The sequence below is a fragment of the Parathielavia appendiculata genome (assembly GCF_033297405.1).
Source record: "Parathielavia appendiculata strain CBS 731.68 unplaced genomic scaffold N657scaffold_32, whole genome shotgun sequence".
Lineage (NCBI taxonomy): Eukaryota > Fungi > Ascomycota > Sordariomycetes > Sordariales > Chaetomiaceae > Parathielavia > Parathielavia appendiculata.
In genome coordinates, this window is record NW_026944251.1 from 29,335 (window position 1) to 51,874 (window position 22,540).

General features: G+C 56.0%; 7 protein-coding genes across 7 annotated transcripts; 6 read left to right on the forward strand and 1 right to left on the reverse strand.

The window, feature by feature from the left end:
- Positions 1-931: 931 nt before the first annotated feature.
- Positions 932-1,759, forward strand: N657DRAFT_319964 (uncharacterized protein). Its single transcript, XM_062786785.1, has 2 exons — positions 932-1,093; positions 1,184-1,759. Exon 2 carries the CDS (start codon positions 1,222-1,224, stop codon positions 1,591-1,593), a length of 372 nt encoding a protein of 123 aa, XP_062642812.1. The 5' UTR covers positions 932-1,093; positions 1,184-1,221; the 3' UTR covers positions 1,594-1,759.
- On the forward strand, positions 1,760-3,329 carry N657DRAFT_319965 (cytochrome P450). The gene is made up of 2 exons (XM_062786786.1): positions 1,760-2,969; positions 3,030-3,329. The coding sequence occupies exons 1-2, from the start codon at positions 1,926-1,928 to the stop codon at positions 3,183-3,185; spliced, it is 1,200 nt and encodes a 399-aa protein (XP_062642813.1). The 5' UTR covers positions 1,760-1,925; the 3' UTR covers positions 3,186-3,329.
- Positions 3,330-4,464: 1,135 nt separating this feature from the next.
- On the reverse strand, positions 4,465-9,128 carry N657DRAFT_627427 (P-loop containing nucleoside triphosphate hydrolase protein). Its single transcript, XM_062790815.1, has 3 exons — positions 8,888-9,128; positions 6,947-8,724; positions 4,465-6,895 (listed from the first exon to the last, which is right to left on the reverse strand). Exons 1-3 carry the CDS (start codon positions 8,973-8,975, stop codon positions 4,691-4,693), a joined length of 4,071 nt encoding a protein of 1,356 aa, XP_062642814.1. The 5' UTR covers positions 8,976-9,128; the 3' UTR covers positions 4,465-4,690.
- A 1,406-nt stretch (positions 9,129-10,534) lies between these two features.
- N657DRAFT_627432 (DNase I-like protein) lies at positions 10,535-12,765 on the forward strand. The gene is made up of 4 exons (XM_062790816.1): positions 10,535-11,342; positions 11,392-12,230; positions 12,282-12,448; positions 12,503-12,765. Exons 1-4 carry the CDS (start codon positions 10,670-10,672, stop codon positions 12,672-12,674), a joined length of 1,851 nt encoding a protein of 616 aa, XP_062642815.1. The 5' UTR covers positions 10,535-10,669; the 3' UTR covers positions 12,675-12,765.
- Positions 12,766-13,032: 267 nt separating this feature from the next.
- Positions 13,033-15,174, forward strand: N657DRAFT_582468 (HET-domain-containing protein; the record flags this gene model as incomplete). The annotated part of the gene is made up of 2 exons (XM_062789615.1): positions 13,033-14,403; positions 14,452-15,174. The coding sequence occupies 2 exons, from the start codon at positions 13,033-13,035 to the stop codon at positions 15,172-15,174; spliced, it is 2,094 nt and encodes a 697-aa protein (XP_062642816.1).
- A 414-nt stretch (positions 15,175-15,588) lies between these two features.
- On the forward strand, positions 15,589-15,980 carry N657DRAFT_684731 (uncharacterized protein; the record flags this gene model as incomplete). Its single annotated transcript, XM_062796707.1, has 2 exons — positions 15,589-15,767; positions 15,836-15,980. The coding sequence occupies 2 exons, from the start codon at positions 15,589-15,591 to the stop codon at positions 15,978-15,980; spliced, it is 324 nt and encodes a 107-aa protein (XP_062642817.1).
- A 2,320-nt stretch (positions 15,981-18,300) lies between these two features.
- Positions 18,301-20,819, forward strand: N657DRAFT_605169 (nucleotide-sugar transporter). The gene is made up of 5 exons (XM_062790183.1): positions 18,301-18,763; positions 18,820-18,849; positions 18,908-19,216; positions 19,281-19,991; positions 20,059-20,819. The coding sequence occupies exons 1-5, from the start codon at positions 18,686-18,688 to the stop codon at positions 20,323-20,325; spliced, it is 1,395 nt and encodes a 464-aa protein (XP_062642818.1). The 5' UTR covers positions 18,301-18,685; the 3' UTR covers positions 20,326-20,819.
- The last annotated feature ends 1,721 nt before the right edge of the window (positions 20,820-22,540 follow it).

Sequence of the window (22,540 nt, forward strand, 5' to 3'; positions counted from 1 at the left end):
AGGTTGACGTACCGGGTTCGGAATGGATAGACCAGGAGCTGGAAGACGTGGCGAAGTTGATATCCGCTCTCTTGATATCGTGAGGGTACCCAACACGGTGTTTGAACGAGATTTTCAGAGAAGAATTGAAGAATGGTCTCGCAAGCTCTTGAAGGCGCGTGCTGTTTCCGCGGAATGGACGCGCCTGGTGAAAGAGTTGACGATCGACATGACGTACGAAAAAGTCGCATGCATCTAAAGCGCCCTCGAGGACCGTCACGCATCGATCCGTAACGATGGCCTTTCCATATCGAACGTTATGTTGGTGCTGTCAAAGAGCAGCTGATTGCAATACCTGCAAGAATGGGATTGCAGATCCGCATCATCCGCCGCCATCTTGCTGCCTACCTTAGGGGTAAAAATCGCACCAGTACTTCCCGAGGTTGCATCGCCGGTTTCCAGGAGAGAGAGCAAGCCCCCGCCCATGAAAGAGGCTGACGGGGGCAGTCACTCATGTGAAGGCTCAAACATAGATGACCAAACTCCTCCGCCCTCCTCCCCGAGAACCCCCTCGCGTTGCGATGGCACAGTGAGAGGGCAGAAGCCTGAGAGATCCGAACAGCCACTCATGGGAACACTGCCTCCTAGCAGTTTATGAGGGATGGGCTAGCTGAGGTGACGCCACTCAACTGACTGCAGCTTACCCCTCTCCAACCGGACCGAACCGCATTGCTTTCCTAGGCTGTCAATATGCGCCAAGGCCCGGTGGAGTGCTTATTAAGATTACAAGACGCAAACATATTGATAAGCCGGCCTTCGGTTGGACCCTGGGCAGTGTGTCACAGACATACCTAGCTAGCTAAGTCTAGAACACGGGGTGCTGGTTGCCACTGCACCTACTACTACCTGAGGGGTATAGCCGCTGAGATATACCTTATTGAACGGACGGCAACTTATCCGTAGCTAGAAATTACCGGTGCTGACTGTCGATCGTCTCAGCTTAGAGAAACCCTGCATTGTGCCGCAAACCGCATTGCCCCCGCGTCCTGCAGCGAACCGACATATGGAGGGCGTGCGGAGAGAAGGGCGTCGCTCACGTTTTAACCAGTAATAAGTAGGTGCCGCATGCATTAGCGTAATATTTGTCGCTGTTATGGATGTGATGGGCGTCTGCACTGCAATATCCGTCTGACTCGGTATGCAGAAGCTTGGTCGAATATACCACAGTATGCAGGGTGGCAGATGAGGAGAAAGGAGGAGGATAAGAAACCGGAAGAATCCCTAATCTCAGTTGCTTCATGGAACTGTAACCCGCATCCACGGTCCATTCTCCCTAGTACTGCAAAGTTGGGTCCGTGTTCTTCTTTCACAATGGCCATCCTCATCTCCGCATTCCCCAGCGCGGCCATTGGGATCCTTCTCCTCTGGACCTTGTTCACACGCGTCCGCAACTGGTACCGCCTCCGCCACATCCCCGGGCCTCCCGCCGCAGCATGGAGCAAACTGTGGCTCGCGCAACGGCAATACGGGGGTAAACTCCTCACACACCTTCGCGAGACTTCCAAGAAATACGGTACTGATAATGGCCTTTCCCCTCCATCTCTCCTTTCTTAGTCCTCGGGCTTCGCTCACCACACTCTCCGCTTAATAGGCCCCGTAGCCCGCATCGGCCCAGACTGGATCCTCGTCTCATCCACCTCGGAAATCCGCCGCATCTGGTCTGTACGCTCGGGCTACCGTCGCAGCTGGTGGTACGCGTAAGTGGAAATGGTCTGTTTTGCGTGTCACCTTGCCGTTAGATTCCCCTTCATGGCTGTCGCGGGAGCCAACCGGCCCCCAAAGTCCAAAACCGTCCCACACATCCGCAAGTAAGAACTACACAGCTGATACCACTGTTTGGTACCAGCGGTTTTCGATTCGACCCCAACAGCGACCAAGTCATCACCATGGTCGACGACAAGGCGCACCAGCGCGTGCGATCCAAGCTCCTGCCGGCCTATCAGGGCAAGGGCATCACCAACCAGGAGCAGGTCATCGACGGGCAAATTGCCAAGTTCGTGGGGCTGATCGAAAAGAAGTACGTCTCGACGACAACGCGCGGGGCCGGCGGGAAGACGACGAAGCCGTTCGATATGGGCAAGGAGTTCTCGTATTTCACGCAGGACGCCATCTCCGCGGTCGAGTTCGGCAAGCCGTTTGGGTATATGGACGAGGATGACGACTTCTATGGCGCCATTGCCGCCATGGAGGGCATGCTCCTGCCGTGTGCCCTCATGGGCCTGCTGCAGCCGCTACTGTGGCTGGTCACGTCGCCGCTGGCCAAGCCGTTCATGCCCCGGAAGACGGACAGACACGGCGTCGGGAGGCTGCTGGGGGTCATTGACGGGCGCGTGAGCGAGAGGTATGGGGAGAAGAAGGTTAGGAACATGGACGTGCTGCAGGTTCTGGTGGACACGGGCTTGCCCAGGGAGGAGGTCGAGGCCGAGGCGCTGGTGCACTTGTTGGCTGGCACCGATACGACGGCCGGGGCGCTGAGGAACACCGTCTTTTTCCTCTCGACGAACCCTGGGGCCTATCGAAGGCTGCAGGATGAGATTGACAACGTCGCGGGGCGGGTGACGCGGCCGGTCATTGCCGACGCGGAGGCCAGGGAGTTGAAGTTCCTACAGGCCTGTCTCAAGGAGTCGCTCAGGATGTGGCCACCCATCTCGGGTTTGCAGGCTAAGACGTCAGACACGGACGACGTTATATGCGGCCTGAACGTGCCCGCGGGCACAAACATCGGGTTGAGCATATTTGATATGATGAGGGACAAGGATGTGTTTGGAGATGATGCAGAGGTCTATGAGCCCTTGAGGTGGTTGGAGGCCGAGTCCGAGAAGTTGAAGGAGATGGAGGCAACGCAGGGACTCGTCTTCGCGTCTGGAAGCAAGTGGGAGTGCCTGGGCAAGAGGTTGGCCAACATTGAGATGGGAAAGGTGCTGTTTGAGGTAAGTTGAACTGCCTTTGGCGTGATTTTGCAATCTCGTACTAATTGTCTGTCCGTAAAGCTTTTTCTACGGTTCGATTTCAAGATGATGAATCCAGCTGAGCCTTTCAGATGGACTCACATGGGGTTCACGCTGCACGAGGACATGAACGTCATTATCACCAAGAGAGAGTCCAACTTAGGAGTTCCTGTCGTTAATAACCATCTCGTACATTAGGCTATCCGTAGCGCAGCGAAGACAGCAGCCCCAACACAACTACCTTACCTATTCAACCGTTGCCTCTTCTCTTGATCCCGCACCGCCAGACATTCTCGACCTGCCCTAGAGATACGGAGGATACCGCTCAGTGCAGGGCGGAAGACATCGGGCCAGACACTGAGGGAAAGTCGTTGCGCCGCAAACGGCCGTGCACTTTCGGAGACAAGCCATTTGAGGGAAAAAGTGAAGTGCTGTTAGCTGCTCGATCAACACCATCCCTACCATTGTCCCCCTGACATCAGTGACATGACGCCACTCCCATATTCGGGGTTCATAGTCTGCCGTGGGACAACCGCCGCGACTGTGGATGGCGCACCGGGTTTCAGGGGCATGGTCGCAAGGGCGACACCGAGAGCCGCGAAGAGAGTAGATATCCACATGAGGTCTGAGTTCAACAAGCGGAAAGAAGGACGATAATAGTTATGGGTTGTTCGAAGCTGTCCTATGTGAAGGATAAAAATCCACAACGGTATCAAGCCAATTCAGACAGAAGCAGCCATCGTCTTATAGATGAACAATCCATATACTTGGACCATCATTCATGTCATTTGCATGTCGTTCCCGGAATCAGATGACTAGCAAGGCCCCCGGAGTGTTTCAGCTCAAACTCAAGGTGGCCACTGGCAAAGGGTGCACAGGTATTCGGCTGCACAGAACCCCAGACCAACCCCGGCCTCCGGCTTCGGGTCAAGTAAGAGGTGCCGCTGCTAAGGCACAAGGTCAGCATCGGGGGTGGATGACACCCTTCGGCACCGCCGCCATGCAGCGTCATCTTATCAGATCATCAGATAATCTTTAAGGGGGGAAGTGCCAGCCCGTTCCAGTCACCCGAACATTGAGTTATTGATGTCTTTACGTAAACGGTCCCTATCGTAGTCCATGTTCTGTGGGTTCGAGGCGCTGAAGGAACCTAGGCTGTCAACCGCTGCGGGCTGGAGAGAGACTCGGAAGGCCCGACTCAGGCTTTCTTCAACCTCCCTGTTTTTCATGGCCCGGATGACTGAACGTATCCCTGGAGGCGCCTACGCAGAAGCGGGTTAAGACAGGCAAGCAACCATGTGGTGGGGCTCAGACCCACAACGCTTTCAGCCCTCCCTGCCTTTGTTGCCGGCCACATATCTGTGGCGGCCCAAACCACTGCTTTTAAACAGCCATCTCCATTCCTCCCACCATCATATGCATCACCGTATCGTATCTTCTACATCTTGTATCACCAGTTTGCTCTGTACCTGCATCGCAACAAACCATGATCAAACAAGTTTAGGTTCAGTACATCACAAGCTACATCACAAGCTCAAGTCCTCCATTTCTGGACAAAGAAACGCCACACCGCCCCCCTAGCAACATGGCAAACATCGCATTCCATCAGCAACAACAATAACGACATCTCTCCACCACAAAACTCAAGCTTCTCACACCTTCAAACCAGCAAGGCCCAGCAATCATCTACCCCATCATCCACCTCATACAAATGTCACATATCCCCTAAGCATATCAACAAATTCCGGATCAAACTCAGCAACCCACGCCGGCTCCCCGCTGTGCTTCGCAGCAGCACCTTGAACCTCCTTACCCACTGCCCTTGGTTCACTCCTTCCCTCCACTTTCGCGCTGGCTCCGGCCGACACAACAGGCTCAGCCATCGCCGACCCGCCCGGCGAATTGTCCGGGCTCATCCCGGGCATGTCGTCGAGGAAAAGGGACGAGCTGGGGTTGTCAGGCTTCGGCATCCGTGATGACGCGAGTGAGGTGTTTCCTTGAACGTTCGCACTGGGAGAGCTGTTGGTGCCTGTTCTGACAAACTCCCCGGGTACCCCCTGGTAAAGCACTTCATCGCTCGCACCCGACTTGAAACGGCCGGCTGTGCTGCTTGGTGTGACGCCGAAAAGCGTTTCGTCGATCAGGAGACGATCGTGCCCAATACACTCATCTTGGCGGTTGAACTTCTCGGCTGAGGTTGGTTCTGCACTTGTTCGGGCCAGTTTTGATTTGGCAATGATTCCTTTGTTTGAGACAACAGATGCCTGATCAGGAAGTGTACCCCGGCCGGCAGAGCGTACGGGAGATGTTTGGGCGGGAACATGGCCCGCTCGCTTCCCAGGGGAGCCAGCTCCCACGGATTTGAAAATGTCGTCAATTTCGTCATCGGTAAACGAGAGGTCGATACACTCCAAGTCCATGGTGTCGAAATCCACCGCCTTCTGCCGGTCGAGCGAAGTCATTATTGAGCCCTTCCCAGGCCGGTCCGAGGTGGATTGGGTTAACGATGCGACGCCCTGCAGCTTTTGGGCCTTGGGCGGGACTGCGTTCGTATCAACGGTGGCTTCCTCACACTTTCTCTTTGTCCTCTGCGCTGGACGTCTGGGTGGCTTGTCTAGTCCTTCCTTGCAGCATCGGTGACTGCATGGCTTGCCTGATTTCGTGGGAGCCCCACCACTGCACGAATGATTGCACTGCCATTTACCGTTTGGTAGCCGGAGGGGTCCACGGTTTGTTGCTTCCGTGTCCTCTTCGTCACCACCCCTGTGGTAGTCGGCAAACCTGTCTGCAGCTTCGTTCTGCGTGCCATCGAGCTCGATCAGCTCCTCGACGAATGGGTATTCGTCGGTGTCTTGTTCAGCGGTGGTATGTTGATGCAGCTTCATCGAGGGCTGGTTCGCTGCTCGCTCGGCCGCCAGGATGAGGTCCGAGTCGTCAATGTCGTCGTTGTCGAAATACTCATGGCTGGGCACTTGTCGTGGCTGGCTCATCCGTGGCTCAGCTGGCCGTGACAGAAAAGCAGAAGCTGGCACCTTGTGCTCGAGCGTCTTTGTGACAATAGTTCCCACTATCTCCTCGCAGCTAAGGTGACAGATGACTTGCTCCTTGACATTGCGCAGGCCGACCGAGAATCTGAGATCAAACCCAGACTGGTTGTCCAACTTTCTCATGCTTCCTCGCCAGAAGTACACCAGCGTTCCTGTGTTGGTCTCGGTAAGGAAGGTCAGCGTCGGGACGCGACTCAGCCAATTCGGGGGGCCCATGCGGTTTAGATAGCGGAGTGTTGCTTTAATCTCGAGGACGACTGGTTCTTCCGATCCCGGCTGGACCCGATGGCCGACGACCGTGGCTTCGACGGAGAGCCTGGGAAATCTGTCCAGATGAGACTTCAGGTTCTTCCCGAAGGGAGGCTGTCGTGACATCAGACGCTCAATCTCGTCATATTCCTTGTCCGCCAATTGAAGGACCGTACGGATGTCTTTGCTTGCGAGCTTTCTCATTCCTACAGGACCAATGTTCGGGACCTGGGTGAGTTGAGTGGCGCGTCCTTCCCAAGCCTCGGCCGCGAGCGCCCTCGCAAGCTCGAGTGCGGTTTTGGTCCCGACCGAATCACGATCGTAGCCTTTGCAGTCAATGACAGCGCGAACCAGTCGATTCAATCTCTCGAAGACCAGCTTCCTCTCAAGCATGAGTTGACGTCTGATTTTAGCCCCATCGCCCGAGTCGGGGTATTGCACACATCCGAGATGAGACTGGACGAGAAGCGAGACCTTATGATGCGTTTGATTCACCTGCTCCTTGATCGGGTACATGATGAAGGGCGAGCGGTTGATTTCTCGGAAGAGCTGGCGTTCGGCTGGTTTGAAACGAAACTCCTTAAACTCGGATGCCTGCGAGAGAATTGTGATCTGAATATGTCAGTGTGGGCATCAACAAGGTTGGGATCGCGAGGGTCTTACCAGAACCTCCATTCCTACACCACGCGGGATCTTCAGAAGCAGCTTCATCGTGTCGAACTGGACCATGTACTTGGACATTGCGCGACCATATTCGGTGCAGCGGAACGTGTCTTGGTCCGTGACCAGCTCCGCTTCCTGAAGCTGTTTGATATCGCGCTCGCAGATTTCCTCGAGTCTGTCATCGATCTGCAAAGGATTCGTTGTTCCGTCGGTGAGCTGATAGTAGCCTGGATTGCGCCTCAACCTGACACTGAGAAAAGTGCCAGCAAGCCAGGCCTTGGCGGAGGAGAGATTGTGAATGGTGCCTAGGCATATCTCCGAGTTGAGATGCTCGATCAAATTCAGATGCAGCGTGCTCTCCAAGATTTCTTGGCCGGAAACCATCTTCTGATACCGTTGCTTGTTGGCGGCGCGGGTGAGAATAATGGCGGTTGCGCTGTCGTCGAACTGTGGCCGGCCTGCACGCCCGAGCATCTGCATGACCTCAAGATCGGAGTATTCCTCCAGCTTGTCGTCTGTGAAACCCACAGTTCCTTTGAGAACGACGGTGTGACAAGGCAAATTGATGCCCACAGCCAACGTCGAGGTGCAGCAAATGACACCCAGCTGCCCCTTCAAGAAGTTCTGTTCCACGGCAGCCCGGTCTTGCGCATCGAGGCCGGCATGGTGAAAGGCGACACCGAATTTGACAATTTCCTGTAGCTCTCTGCTGATCACGGGGACGCGCTGAGATGGAACGGGCCACAGTCTGTCGCCGTCTGGCCTGCCGGAAACGAAGTCGGCCAGCATTGCCGCGGTGCTTTCGCAGGATTTGCGAGTGAAACAGAACACGAGTATCGGTTTCCGTTGAGCATGCCTGGCAATCAGCCCGGGAAGCTTCTGATCAAGGAACTTGTCGAAGATGAAGTCATTGCCATTGCTCTCAAAACCGTAGACGAACTTTTGGAGCTTCACAGGCCGAAACTCCTCGCCAAAGACCTCACGGAGAGCAGGCAACTGCTGGTTCGTGTGGTTTCGGCCCAGCCACCGGGCAATGTCTTCTGAGTTGGGCACGGTTGCGCTCAGCGCGATGAACCGAACATTGGCCCCAATCGTCTTCATCCTGGACACGACGGCCTCGAGGGTGGCACCACGGACATCCTTCAGAATGTGGACCTCGTCAAGAAGGAACAGCTCAACCATTTGCAAAAGCTTTCGATGGTCTTGCCACTTCCGGGTGATCGAGTCCCACTTCTCAGGGGTGGTGACAATGATGGAAGCATCGCCAACACGTCTCATCTCGGCTTGCGAAGTATCGCCGGTCAACTCCGCGCACCTGAGGTTCATGTGGCTGAACTTCTTGTCCCAGTCACGGGCCCTCTCGGAGCAAAGAGCTTTTGTTGGGGCCTGGTAGACGATCTTGAAGTTCTCGTTTCCTCGATCGAAGGCTAGCTTGCAAATGGCGAGCTCGAGGATGGCTGTCTTGCCGCTGCCAGTCGGGGCAGCAACAACCACGTTGTCGTTGGTGCGATAGACAACGTCGAAGCATTTCGACTGGACGGCGTTGAGAAGCTCGTAGGGAAAGATGGCGCGAAACTTGTCTGGCAAGACCTGGCGCAGGCTGAATAGAGGTATGCCGTGCACGAACGGAGTCAAAGGCTGGGGACCTGCCTGGGCGTTTGAAGAAGACTGGAACGACGGAGAAGAGTCTGGGCCCTGGGGCATTTGGCTCTGAGAGACATGGACGTTTCGTTGTTTGCGGGCGCTCAGTCTTGTGGTGGGACTGGAGCTTCCAGGACCTTGAAAAGTGCTCGAGGTGGACCAAACAGTTTGGGAGCTGGGTGCATGTGGTACTGCAAATCGTTAGTTCGCTGATAGAGGGATGATGGTCGAAGGTGAACTAACGAGAACGTAGCGTGCGACCTTCGGCTTGCCGCTCGTTCTGTGGTTCCCTAAAGAGACGGGCTGTGTTATGTGTACTGAACCGTTGGGTATCCTCCATCATCGATGTTCTTCGCGGAGGGCCTGATTCGAACATTGGGCTCGGCATCAGGGTAGCTTCGTAGAACGTGCCATATCTGTCAGATACATTTGAGGGACGGGAGGGAGCCGGGGTGGTGAAATAGTCGAGTGTCTGTCGACGGCTCAATACGTCGTTGAGGTGACGAGTGCGTACGGGGGCATGTCCTAAGAGATCTCGATCTGGAGGAATATGATGTTAATACGCCGGCCGAGGACGGGAGCCCTTGAAAGGAAAAGCGTAACGTACCGAAATCGTCCAAGCCATCGTCGTACGGATCTGCCATGGCGACCAGCTGGTGAAGAGTGGACGGCGGGGCGAGGCGATATTCGGGCAACGATTGCCTGTTATCGGGACGATGCATGTGTAAGGGAGCACTGAACGGACAGAAACAAAGGTCGATACTGCAATGACAGTTTGGCGATACCGACATGTCGAGTTGAGAATTCGATGCGTTATTCAAAATTCCAGGCAGCCATGGCGGAAGACTCGCACTTTCCTGGCCCTGATCGGCGGCTGGTGTGCTTATGGTCGCTCCTTCCCGCTGTGTGTTAGCGAGCGTCGGCCGCTCGAACGGTTGACAATGACGGGCCGAGGACTGCCACAGTCAAGATCAACATGATGGTGCCTCAATGTACCTGATTCGGTGGCGAAGGCCCAATGCCAAAGGCGGTGATCGAGATCGGACACAGCCAAATCAGCATCTTCTCCCTCTGCTTTTGAGGACATCTCGTCAACTCGAGAACTCTCACTGCTTCGCTCGGCTAAATTGATTTTGACCGCATCCTGCAAAGCCGTAACGAACATGTCGACCCACGTCTCTTTCGGGTTCCCGATCGGCGGAGGTACCGCACCGGCGTGCCAAGGCCGGTTGTGCGGAGCCCGGGGCGTGGAAGCCCGCCCGGAATCCAACTACAATAAGTAAGGCACGTTCCACGCGTTTGCGTTCAGTTGAAGCTGATGCCAAAGCCGTCCCGGCCTTCCCCCCTTCGTCATGCTGGACCGATTGTGCCCCTGCTCTCTGCGCCTTCATTCGCTTACAGATAGGAATGTCCCGCCGACGAACACCCGACACGGAAGCCAGCCGCAGCGGAGGCGACGGTACACTGGCGAGACTGGAAATCTCATCAAATGCAATCAGTTCGAACCCCAAGCCGAGTAGAGCCCCGTCGTTGCCGAGGGCGGGGCGTCAACCGCCCCCACCTGGTATCGCAGGAAAAATCAGCCATGGCAGGCTCATGATACTGTATGATATCAAATCTGGCGTTCAGCACGATCGCCGGAGGTTCCTGTGTCCAGTCAGCTGGGCCGTCGCTAGACTCGCCACTTAGGTGCAAAATGGAAGGCGAGGAATCCGTATGGCCGGCTCCGGGCGACCCATCGGAGATCCGAATCAGGGCTTGGCGGATTTCCACCTGTCCATTCAGGCAGGTCGTTGTCGGCAACGTGCTGGGCCTGTGGGCCAATCAAGCCGCCAAACCCCTGAATCTCGCCCATTGCGGCACCGAACAGCTTCAGATTGCAACGCTGTACGCAGTGCGACCCGCCCCGGGCCCGTCCCCTTTGCTTGCAGCGCACGTGGGGATGAACAGGCACTCTTTCAATGAGGCACCTCGAAAATAAAAGGTTGCATGGCGGCGCTGCCATGATCACCGCCGGGACTCAAGCTCCGCCTCACCCAGCCGGACTTGCCCGCTACTGCCTGTCCACTTACAGCGGCCATCATGAAGCCGTCTCCGCTGTTCTGCTGCGTCCTCGCCAGCCTGCAGTCGCTGGCGGGCGCCGTTTCCATTGCGGAGATCAACGGCAACAAATATCTCTCGCCCTACTCCGGTCAGATGGTCACCAATGTCACGGGACTGCTCGTCGCCAAGGGGCCCAATGGCGTGTGGATTCGCTCGGCCTCACCCGATGACGATGAGGCCACCTCGGAGGCCATCTACGTCTTCAGCAGCAGCGTGGGCGCCAATCTGACCGTTGGCGATGTCCTCTCGCTGGATGGCAAGGTGTCCGAGTATCGGTCGAACGCCAACTACATGTATTTGACCGAGATTACCTCCCCCAAGAACGTCAAGGTGTTGTCGTCCGGAAACCTGGTCACGCCGCTCGTCATTGGTAAGGACACACTGTCGCCGCCTACAGTGCAGTACAGCAGCCTTGACAATGGCGACATCTACAACGTACCGAATGGGGTGGTCAACGTCTCCGCGGTGAATCCTGTCCTGGATCCCACCAAGTACGGTCTGGATTTCTGGGAGAGCCTCAGCGGCGAGTTGGTCACCGTTAAGAAGCCGGTGGCCATCAAGACGCCAAACCAGTACGGCGATACCTGGGTGATTGGTGATTGGGTTGCGACGGGGAGGAACAAGCATGGCGGTGTGACCATGTCTGACAAGGGTGAGACTGAAGCTTTTTCAGTCGCGAGCATTCACTCATGCAGTTGCAGACTCCAATCCCGAAGCCATCATCATCGGCTCTCCACTTGATGGCACCAAGAACTCCGCCGACTCCAAAATGGGCGACCAGTTCGAAGACATCACCGGCATTGTCCAGCACGCCTTCGGCTTCTACTCCATCCTCCCCCTGACGGCCATCAAGACCGCCACGCCCGCATCCGCTGCTGTCCCTCCGACGAGCCTTCTCAGCCAAGGCAACTGCAAGGCCATTACTGTCGGGAGCTACAACGTCGAGAACCTGAACCCCAAATCGACCCATCTCCCTCAGATCGCCGCCCACATCGTCGACTACATGAAGACGCCAGACCTGCTCTTTGTCCAAGAAGTCCAGGACAATAGCGGCGAAACCGACGACGGCGTAGTCTCAGCCAACGTGACCCTTACTGCCCTCGTCGGCGCCATCGAGTCCCTCAGCGGTGTGACCTACGCCTTTGCCGACGTCGACCCAGTCAATAACGCCGACGGCGGCGCGCCAGGCGGCAACATCCGGACGGCCTACCTGTATCGTCCCGAGGTGGTGAGGCTATACAAGCCCAACCAAGGCGGCGCCACTGATGCGACCGAGGTCGTGCCTGTCAGCAACGGCAGCAAGGCCGTGCCGGCGCTGTCGTTCAACCCGGGCCGCATCGATCCCGCCAACCCGGCGTGGGAGCGCAGCAGGAAGCCGCTGGCAGCCGCGTGGAAGGCCAAGGGCGCCAGGCGGCCCTTCTACACGGTCAATGTGCATTGGGCGAGCAAGAGCGGCGGCGGCACGTCGCTGCATGGCGATCGCAGACCGCCTCTTAATGGCGCTGTGGAGGCGAGGAGTGCGCAGGCCAATGTCACGGGAGTGAGTACATCGTTCCAGCTTTAGTGGGAGAAGTAAACTGACGGGAAATAGTCGTTTATTGCGCAGATCCTCGAGCTCGACCCAGCGGCGAACGTCATTGCCGCGGGCGATTTCAACGAGTTTGCGTTTGTACAGCCTATGAGAACTTTCTCAGCCATCTCGTCAATGGTTGACCTTGACGAGGCCGCCGGTATTCCCGTGGAGGAGCGATACACCTAGTGAGTAACCAATTTGATACTCTCCCAAGTATGGGCGATGTTGACTTTGAACAGCGCCTATGATATGAACGCCCAGGCCCTTGACCACATGTACGTCAGCCCAGCGCTGGCGCACAAGAAGTCCACCCGCTTCGAGCACATCCACATCAACTCGTGGGCGGCCTATGACGACCAGGTGTCCGACCATGACCCGGGTGTTGCCTTGTTCGATGTCTGCGGTTGCTGAGACCGGACAGGATGAGGTTGTACTTGTATAGTACCATTAGGAGTAAATAATATCTGAACAGATGTGATGACCTGGGCATCCCCTGGATGGGATCCAAGCACAGCCTGTTGTCTTCTTGACTTGTACCGACAAACAGGGCTGGGTTATTGATTCCACACTCCCCAACATGGCTAGGCACTCGGAGCTGAATTCTTGGTTGAACGCCACATGCGGCGGAGCTAACTTGGAACACTTGGCAACAAATCACCATGCGATATAACTTGACGCCGCGCCCTCGGCCCTCCTACTCTTCTTGTCTCGGACGCATAAAGGAGTCTTACCACAGAAACCTCCACTCATCACTGCATATACAATCAGAATGCCCAGGCCACCGGCCACGCACCGTTATCCTCCCTTCTGCTACACGGCAGCCAAGTTGAACAACACAGGAACTGGCACACCAGAGTTTCGCCTGCTGGAACTCCTGCCATCTGCCGCAGGACATGAGCTCTGCTGTCGCATCTTCGTCGCCGAAACCGGGCAGTCGTCACAGCGATACAACGCACTTTCATATACTTGGGGCCTTGGACCCAAAGATCACTCGATCCTCGTCGTCGCTTCTAACAGCAACCAGGGCAATGCTCGCAAACCCAAGGCCTTGGCCATCACCGAATCCCTGCAAACCGCCCTGTTCCATTTTCGTCATCCTCGGAAGCCCGTCCGGTTATGGATCGACCAGATTTGCATCAACCAAGAAGACTACGCTGAAAAGGCCGCTCAGGTGAGCCTGATGGGCTCCATCTACCGGAACGCCCAGCAGGTGCTTGTGTGGCTCGGGCCAGCCGCGGAGCGCTCTGACTTGTTGATGGACGCCTGGCAGAGTATTGGCCAGGCCGCGCGGGACTGGGGCATCGAGGGCTACTACTCGCACGAGAAATGGCACCTCCTACACCAAATCGTGAACAACCCCCAGCCATCCGACCCGGGGACCGTCTCGTTCCAAGCCCTCATGCGGACAGCGGCCAAAACGTTCGCCCCGCTCATTCACGCGCGGGCGCTCACGCACTGGTTCAGACGGCCGTGGTTCAGCCGGGCCTGGATAGTCCAAGAATTCTGCCTCTGCCCGGACACCGTCTTCGTCTGCGGCACCAAGACGCTCCCCGCCGAACTGGTCATGCTGGCCATACAAATCCTCCAGTACGCCATCGCCAAACGGGATCTTCTTGACCTTCTCCGGGGCGGCGCCGCCAATGATCTCCCGTGGTCCGCACTAGACGACATCGTCAACGAGCCCACCGCCCGCCTCTTCAGCTGCCGCCAGCGCCGCCGCAAGTTCGACCGCGGCCTGCCCGATGCAACAGGCGACCAACTACACGCCCTTCTCCGTAAGCTCTACGTCGAGCACAACACCCAGGCCACCCTCCCCCGCGACCGTGTTTTCTCCATGCTGGACCTGGCTGTTGACGGGGACCACCTGGGCCTCAGACCCGATTACACAGACCAGTCCCTGCCCGAGGCCGAGGCCCGGATGCTGACGCGTGCTGCCCGCGCCATGATCACCAACCCCGCGTCAGGGAAGGTCAATATCCTCTGCTTCTCGCAGTTTCCCAAGTCCCCTGGAGACCCCGCGCTCGCGGCGCATCTCCCCTCGTGGGTGCCCGACTGGCGGGGGGGTTTGAAGCCGTCGTTTTACACCGTCAACGAGGTCGTCGATGTGCACTTGTTTGCGGCCTGCGGCAGTGAACTCCATGTCAGGCCTGTTGCGTACACGCACGATTGCGACATCACTAACACCCAGCTTGCACCACCGTGCGCCTGCCCGACAGATGAGGAATCCGTGTTAGGCCTGGGAGGCTACCTCGTCGACACGATCGCGGCCGTCGCCGACGGCGGCGCGTGGGACGATATGGGGTGGGAGGGCCCGACGGCCGCGGCACGATTTCTGGGGTTCCTGCGGCAGGTCGACGCGCTGTTCCAGCGGGCCATGGCACAAGATGATGGGTTGCCTCGGCTGTACGGGAGCCAGGAACGCAGAGCCGAGGCGCGGTGGCGGGTTCCGATTGGGGACTTATACTGGACAAAAGCCGAGGGTATGCACCGCGCGCCGGCTGAGGCGGTGGTGTACCACGGGCAGGTGCTGGAGTTTTTGGAGTTCTTTGTCGAGTGTGCTGGCCTGAGTAGCAGCGAGGAGCAGGATAGGTGGGCTGAGGCGTGGGATCTCCACGGCAGACTGGATAGAGGGGAGGTCGGGGATTATTACCGGGAAACCATGAAGGTTTTCGTGGGAAAGCGGCCGTTTGTGACGACCGAGGGATATCTGGGCATGGGTCCCGCGGACGCGGCAGCCGGGGATGTTGTTGTGGTGTTCTGTGGCGGGCGGATTCCGTTTGTGCTGAGGCCGCTCTGCATGGAGAGGCGGGAGAAGAGGTTGTTCAAGTATATGGGTGAGGCGTACTGTGATGGGGTTATGGATGGGAAAGCCGTCGAGTTAGGGGAGTTCAGCGCGTTCTTCCTCGTTTGACCGAAGCAACCGAGTACAGCCCGGCCCGGGTGCGAGCGATACCCATAATAGCCTCGAGGCACCCTAGCTCCCAATCAAGTTACCATCCGAGAACGCCATCGGTTTAGTCGAAGACCCCGGCCTCAATGAGGTGACGACATATCATACCGAGGTATTACCCGCCTCTTTGTTGCTTGCAAATGCTGCCAGGCTCGGTATTTTCGAACAACATGAAGGTTTGGTGGTGGGAGCACACCGTGGAGCGATGATGTCATGGGTCTCGACCAGCGATCAAATAAACATCGGGCTCGAACTGTTGCCATTGGAACTTATCTTCAGCCAGAAGACCCTCTAATCCAACTGAAGTCTCACCTTTACTTTTGTCAGTACACCGCTCAGAAACTCACACCGTCGCAAACCACCAGCATCACCACCATGAAGCTCGCCAGACCAGCCGTCGCCCGCACCGCCCTGCGCCCCGCGCTGCCGCAGTCATCCCGTGTGCTGCCAGCTCAAACTCGACTCGCAAGCACCGACCCGCAGAGTGAAGTCGGGGACAAGGGAACAGCCAAGGTGTACAACAAGGACGGCACAAATCCCAACAAGAATCTCATGTAAGTCACTCCCTCCCACAACAGCGCCTGTGCTGGAGGTTTTTATGCTAACCTTGACGAATCTCAAGTTACCTCGGTGTCGGCGCACTCGGTCTCGGAGGACTCTACGCTATGTTCATGGCCAAGCCGGAGAAGGTGGCTGCGACCGCGCAGAAAGCGGATCCGGAGGGGACTGCCAGGCAAAGAACGCCGGGCTCAGCGGCATCTCGTTGATGTTTTCACCGTTTCGCGAATGAATGGGCGGGCGTCATATACCTCTAACTTCTGATTCAGGTTGATAGCCTTCCAATGTCGAGTTTACTGGGTTATATCGTGGAACTGGTGATATCACGTCGTGAAGGTTCACAGGCGGCTGAGCTCGAAACAGGCTTTTGCTTGTGGTTAGTGCATCTTGGCCCGTTTCTAGTTCCCCTTTCTCAGTAAGACATGTATGGTACTTAACCTGTCAACCACAGATTCCAAAACGGGCTCCGCCTGGCGGAAGAGGATGGTAGTCCATGACAACATTGACATATTTGCACTCAATCGAGTTCTGTGTGCAGCGTTGCTGAAACCTCTGCTGAGTTCGGCCACAATGAATAACCAAAACTTTTGCTTATCGTAAGGTCAAGGATGGCTCCGTCATCTAATGTAGATAGGAGGCACCGTGCAAGCGAGATGCTGGACTGGATCCACCGGTCTTGATTCACCATAACTCTTCATCAACTTGACTCTTTGTGCCGATGTCTCTAGATATGTATAAGCTTGTCCTTTGTATATAAAGGTAGTGAGGATAATCCAGGAGCTTGGAGATAACGTACGACGATAACAATCCGGAGATGTTCAGTAACTTAGTTAGTTACCTACTTTATTTGTCGTCGCTTGTACTTGATATACTATTCGCACTTTGAGTTTCCACGGCTGACAACCGGATTTGTGCTGACTTAGTGGTATCTTCCTCAGCACTGGTTGCGCCATAATTCCTTCATAAGCTGGGAAACCCAACCCTCTCTACCTTATCTCTCCAGCTCAACTGCTAGATATGGTACATATCATGTGCCTTACGTAGAAATTACGTACCAAGGTATCTTCTATATAAATATTATGTGTCTTCCACGTAGACATTATGTGTCCGCTATATGGATATCATGTGTCTTCTAGAAATATTTCCGCTAGGCAGAAGGCGGTTCCCTTCAAGTTTCTTATATCTCGAAACTTGGGAGAACTACGAGCTCCTGGCGCGTTTGCCTGAGAAAATCTGGAGTGATTGTGGATCATGAACCTATACTCCGGTTGTTTCTTTTGATTCCCAGTACTGACTGAACCCAATTCACTTGACACACTAAATCCATCGCGCTCTTACATGGATGCGGTATCACGTTCTCATCCGGTATCACGTTCTCTAAACCGTGGAGGGACTTCGGAAGGAGATCGATAGCGCCCCTGAGGGATCCGAGCAAGCGATTTCGTGCACCAACGTCAGGTCCAAGGATGGCAACTTCCGCTTCTGAAATTCCCGTGCCCACCCGTTCATAAAAGTTCTCCACAAGGTTGGCATTTCGCCGCACTCGGATCCCTTTGGGGCGCTGTCAGTCACAACAAGTCGTCGTTCGTAATTGACGAAGCCGTGAAACTTGCCAAGCACGAATGCGATACCTGCAAGTACCCGTCGGCTGCCCCTTGGTCGGATTGCCCAATATCCGCCGAGTTGGACCGTCTGTGCGAGGGATTGAACCGGGCACAGAGGGAGATAAAGGGTTTTGCTTTGTCCAAGCTGGGCCAGAAGACCGTGGAGGAGGAGGAGGACGACGAGACAGCACTTCTGCGCTGGACTAATGAGTCGGGAATGTGTTTCGAGATGCCTGGTGTGGTGGAAGTTCTCCGCTGGATATTTGCCAGTAAGCATGGCTGGTAAGGCAACTGTAATAGATAGCTCAGATGACCCATGCACGGAACAAGAGGGCCCGAGCCGAGTCAGCTCCGCGTGGGTCAGGCCGAGCCCACGGGGCCGGGATGCCAAGCCAAGAATTCGGGGAGGTTCCACTTCCGGCGGCCGGGCTCAAGATCCGACTCGTGTTACACTGCATGCCGCCGGCATGGCAAGTTTTGCTGGAAAGGGGTAGCGTATGGGGTCACTGGACGTAAACTGTGGCGGCGACATGTCTTATGACCCTCCAATATTGTACAAAGTCGGGGTCGGCCATGCCCACGGACGGCAGTGAAGAACGCAGTCGTCGGCACTCGTTCAGCCTTTGGTTTGGAAGGAAAGGGGGAAGTCAAGCAGGGGAAGTGGAGACAAGATGGGCGGCGGTGCCTCTCGTTAAAATGACGTCCGAGGGAGGATGGAGAAGCACTTCCTGGAACACTTATTGATGAACTTTCTCTCTGGCAGGTTTTGGTAATACAGACGACTCGTCTCTCAAGAGGCAAAGTGCATTTGAGTCATGAGACCCTCTTCGAAAAGTGCCTGCTGTGCCGCGGACGGACCGGTGGAAGCTTTGTCCGTCCAAGCTTGAGTTTGACAGACGATCGCGCCTCTTCAACCTGCAAAAGAAAACAGCCACCCTTTCCCCCTTCGCTGACAACTATAGCCGTCAGTCCTGGAAATCTTGCCTGAGACGACGACATTACCATCGTTGGGTAATCGTTGCCATCTCGAATCGTGCCGAAACCCGCCGCGTGGGTGCTGCAGCCCCCTGGCACCTGCAGGATCAAGGGCACGCGACCGTGCATTGCGCCGCCAATTTTCTGTCCAGTGACGTCGGAAAAAGCCAGCCTCTCCCGCAAACACCACAGGAGAGCCGCTTCCGCTCTGAATCTCTCGCCCACGAAGAGACCCAACACTTTCAAGACAGTGATTCGACCCCTTTAGCCCATAGAAGAGGACGAAACCTCCGACGTTGCTGGCCAACAGCGGCCGAACAATCGCTGCACCCAACATGGCACTCCACAGCCCAAAGATTACGACGGGCCCGACCCTACTCGGCATGCCATTGAAGCAGGCATCGCTGCTCACGGTATGCCCTCGTTGGTATTTGGAAAGACGGACGAGCTACTGACAGTCCGAATCCAGTTGATGCTTCAAAACTCGGCTCTAATTCTAGTAAGCCCACCATTCCCCTCGGCTGTCGCATGCCCACCTCTGACGCCCCCCCTACCAGATCATGCACTACTCGCGAATCATGACCCCGCCAGGCGACCACCGCTACTTTACCTCGACCGCCGTCCTCCTCAACGAGATCATCAAGCTTGCGATATCCCTGACCTTCTCCATGCACGAGGTGTCGCGGAGCCTGGCGCCGCAGACGCCCGTGACGGTGCTGTTCGAGCAAATCTACAACCAGGTGTTTTCGGGCGACGGCTGGAAGCTGGCCATCCCGGCGGTGCTGTACACGCTGGAGAATACGCTGCAGTACGCGGCGCTGAGCAACCTGGATGCCGTGCATTTTCAGGTGCTGTACCAGTTGAAGGTGGGCAGGCGATCTGAGGTTTCCGGCTCAATGGGACGGCATGTGTGGGCTGACTTGCTGGCAGATCATCACGACAGCCGTTTTCATGATCCTCCTGATGGGATGCACCTTGGGGATTAGGCGCTGGCTATCGCTCATTGTGCTCACCGCGGGCGTGTCGGTCGTCTCCCTGCCTTCGTCGAACGCCAAAGACTTGACACTGAATATCCACGACTTCAGCGACCACTTTTTCCCGCGATCGATGCACGAACTAGGGCAGGCTGCCGGCGGCGTTGTGGAGGCTGCCAGAGAGCTGACGAAACGGGGCGTGGATCAGTTGGTGAGCGAGCTCGCCAAGCGGTCTGCGACATACGAGGGTATCGCCGAGGATCTGGAGGGTGGGCCCAAGATGAACTACGCCGTCGGGCTGACGGCAGTTCTCGTGGCGGCGGTCGTGTCGGGATTGACGGGCGTCTACTTTGAGAAGCTGCTCAAGGACTCGAACAGCCCGGCTTCGGTCTGGACAAGGAACATCCAGCTGTCATTTTACTCATTGTTTCCCGCCTTGATTGGCGTCATTGTCAACGACGGCAAGGAGATAGCCAAGCACGGCTTCTTTGATGGATACAACAGTGTCGTATGGATGGCTATCGTCCTCCAAGCCATCGGCGGTATTCTGGCATCGCTGTGCATCAACTACGCCGACAACATCGCCAAGAACTTCGCCACGAGCATCAGCATCGTCGTCAGCTGCCTCTTCAGCCTCATCTTCTTCGACTTCAAGGTCACCTCATCCGTGCGTCCCTCCCCGTCCCAGTCCCTTTCCTTCAGCGAATCAACTAACCTTACGCCTGTACCTACAGTTCCTGCTCGGCACAACCCTCGTCCTCGGCGCGGCTTATATGTACAGCCTCCCCGAGCGCAAGCGCGCCCGGCCGCCGCCCATAACCATCGCCAGCTACGAAAAGACCACCGTCGAAGGCACGCCGCGCTATCTCGACCAGGACAGGCTCTCCGTGAACCCGCTCGATTCGGCTCGCGGCGCCGCACTCTCTTCGTCGAGGCCTGCGTCGCCGCTGATGTTTCATGAGCGCACACCGTCGTCTAGGGGGCGCAAGATTGATGATTGAGACAGGGGGAGGTGAGCGTGGGTTATGGGCTGGTAGAGGTTCAACAAGCCAAGTTACCAAACCGGATGCAGATTCTGTGGGAATTCACCTGGCTCAGAGCATGGGTTGCATGTGAATCAGGGAGTTTTAGAGGGACGATCTCTGAGGGTTTCAGGCATGGGCTAAGACAGGAACGGTTATGATCATGAGGGATGGGTGCTGGTATCGTCAGGGGTTATCATCTTCGGTGCTGCGTACGACGTTGGGGAAAGTCCGTTGTAGTCGGCCAGGGTGAAGACGGATATGGACTATTATGACGAGTTTGAGAACAGCTCGTCGATATGCAGTGAACTGGAGCATTTACATGGATGGGTCACGGACAGGAGCATGACAGACCCAGGGGTTTGGGGCCGCGGTGGCGTGTTTGGACAAAACAACGACGGGTGTCAGGTGTTGGACATACCCTGCGTGTGCGAGCACGGTAGATGGGTGGCTTCGAATAGACAAGCGGCCAGGCAGAGGTAATAATAGCCTGTTCTTCGTCATGACTTTTGGAATAGACCTAGATGTTATTGTCACTGGGCATCCGAATTGACGGATGTTTGCTTTGCCTTGCAATTTGTACGGGCCACGGAAGGCATGGCTGACCATTCTTGACCGTCTTGATGATGCACTTTCCGGCACAGAACGACAATAATCACAATAGTAAAGGGAACTCCAATGTCTACAACTTAGCATTGATGCAGTCGTTTGGGCCGTCGGCTTGGGCGGGGCCGCCTACCACCCCCCCGGTTGACCTGAGCGGCACGGTAGATGCCACTTATTAGTGTTGAGATGGTCTTGGGGCTGGCATATTCTGCGCAATATAGGGCTCGAGCGGCAGTTGAGCCTTCCACGGGCCGAATCAAGGTGACAGAGTTTCTGTTTGGGGTTACATGCGACGTAGCCGGCGTCGATGGCAAGCTTCCCCGCGCATTGTCCTTGCGTCCCGCTTCGGCAGGTATGTGCAGATCTGGACTACTGTAATTTGCGAGTTGGGTGAGTGAATGTCGTTGGATCTGTTTTTCCCGAGCCTTCCTTCAGCTTGGGTTCGGGACCGAGGAGTTGGCGACAACAACGGTCGCAAGTTGGCGGAACGCATGAGCCACGTCGATGTTGTGAAACCGTCGAGCCTACCTACGGAGTACTTGCAGTGCAACTCCTCATTGCTTGAGGCGAACTGCTCAGAAGGGCTCCGTTTGCCGAAAACGGGCGGCCTTCGGGAGTATCATCACAATTGGCATGACTGCCCTGTGTAGGTATGAAGTCAGAAACCTGTCCAAGCCCGAGTGTTGGTGATATTACCTCCGTACAGTCAGGTGCCTCCGTAGACGCCATGGGAATCACGACCCCTGCAAGCAGTAAGTTAGTTATTGAGAATCCGTCGCCGGATCGTGCTGAGCGATGGCCGCCGAGACCGAGGCAACGCCGTGAGCCAGACTGTTGTCGTTCTCAAGGCCACGAGTCGTGGCGCAGGCTAATTTAGCAGGCGTATGTGAGAGCTGGAGTTGGTGGTTCTGGACAGTCGGTTGGCACCATAACATCTGTCTTGAATGCTCGGAGTGCGACTCGATAAATGATGAACCACACACTGTGGGGCCTGCACCGCTGAGTTGCTGGATGTTCGCGTGGGCGTGGCTGCAGGTCACATCTCGGCATGCTTTCGCTCGACGGGCTGATCGCAGATCACTCGGTAATTTTTGCTTTTTGAACCGATCCCGTGGACCTTGTGCTGAAACACGAACGTGTACTGTGGTATGTCTGTTCTCCAGGCTGCTGGTGTTGAGCCTTTCCGATGGATGATGACTTCTCATCCAGCAGCAATGGGATAAACTGCAAGGGCTGATGAGTGGACACTTCAAACGCTATCGGTACCTATTGGTCCCATACCGGCATCTCCCGAACTTGGCTCGATTTCAGTTGTCTGAGCTTTCCAGGTCTCTGCAATGTCCATAGGAATCAACAGGGGAAGGTCCAACCGAGAAACCCCAGCGTTAGCAATTCAGGTCTCGTTGACATCACCAAAACATACCTTGTTCACTACTTCAAGCTGTTTGAAGAGAAGATTTGAAGTTGCCCACCTGACCTCTTTGCACGACCCGAAGTGTTTTGAGATTGTTGGGAAATCCGGGGATCATGATACTCGCCAAAACACCCTTGCTTGAGGGGGCCGATCGCTGGAGATTTCGTTTGGAGA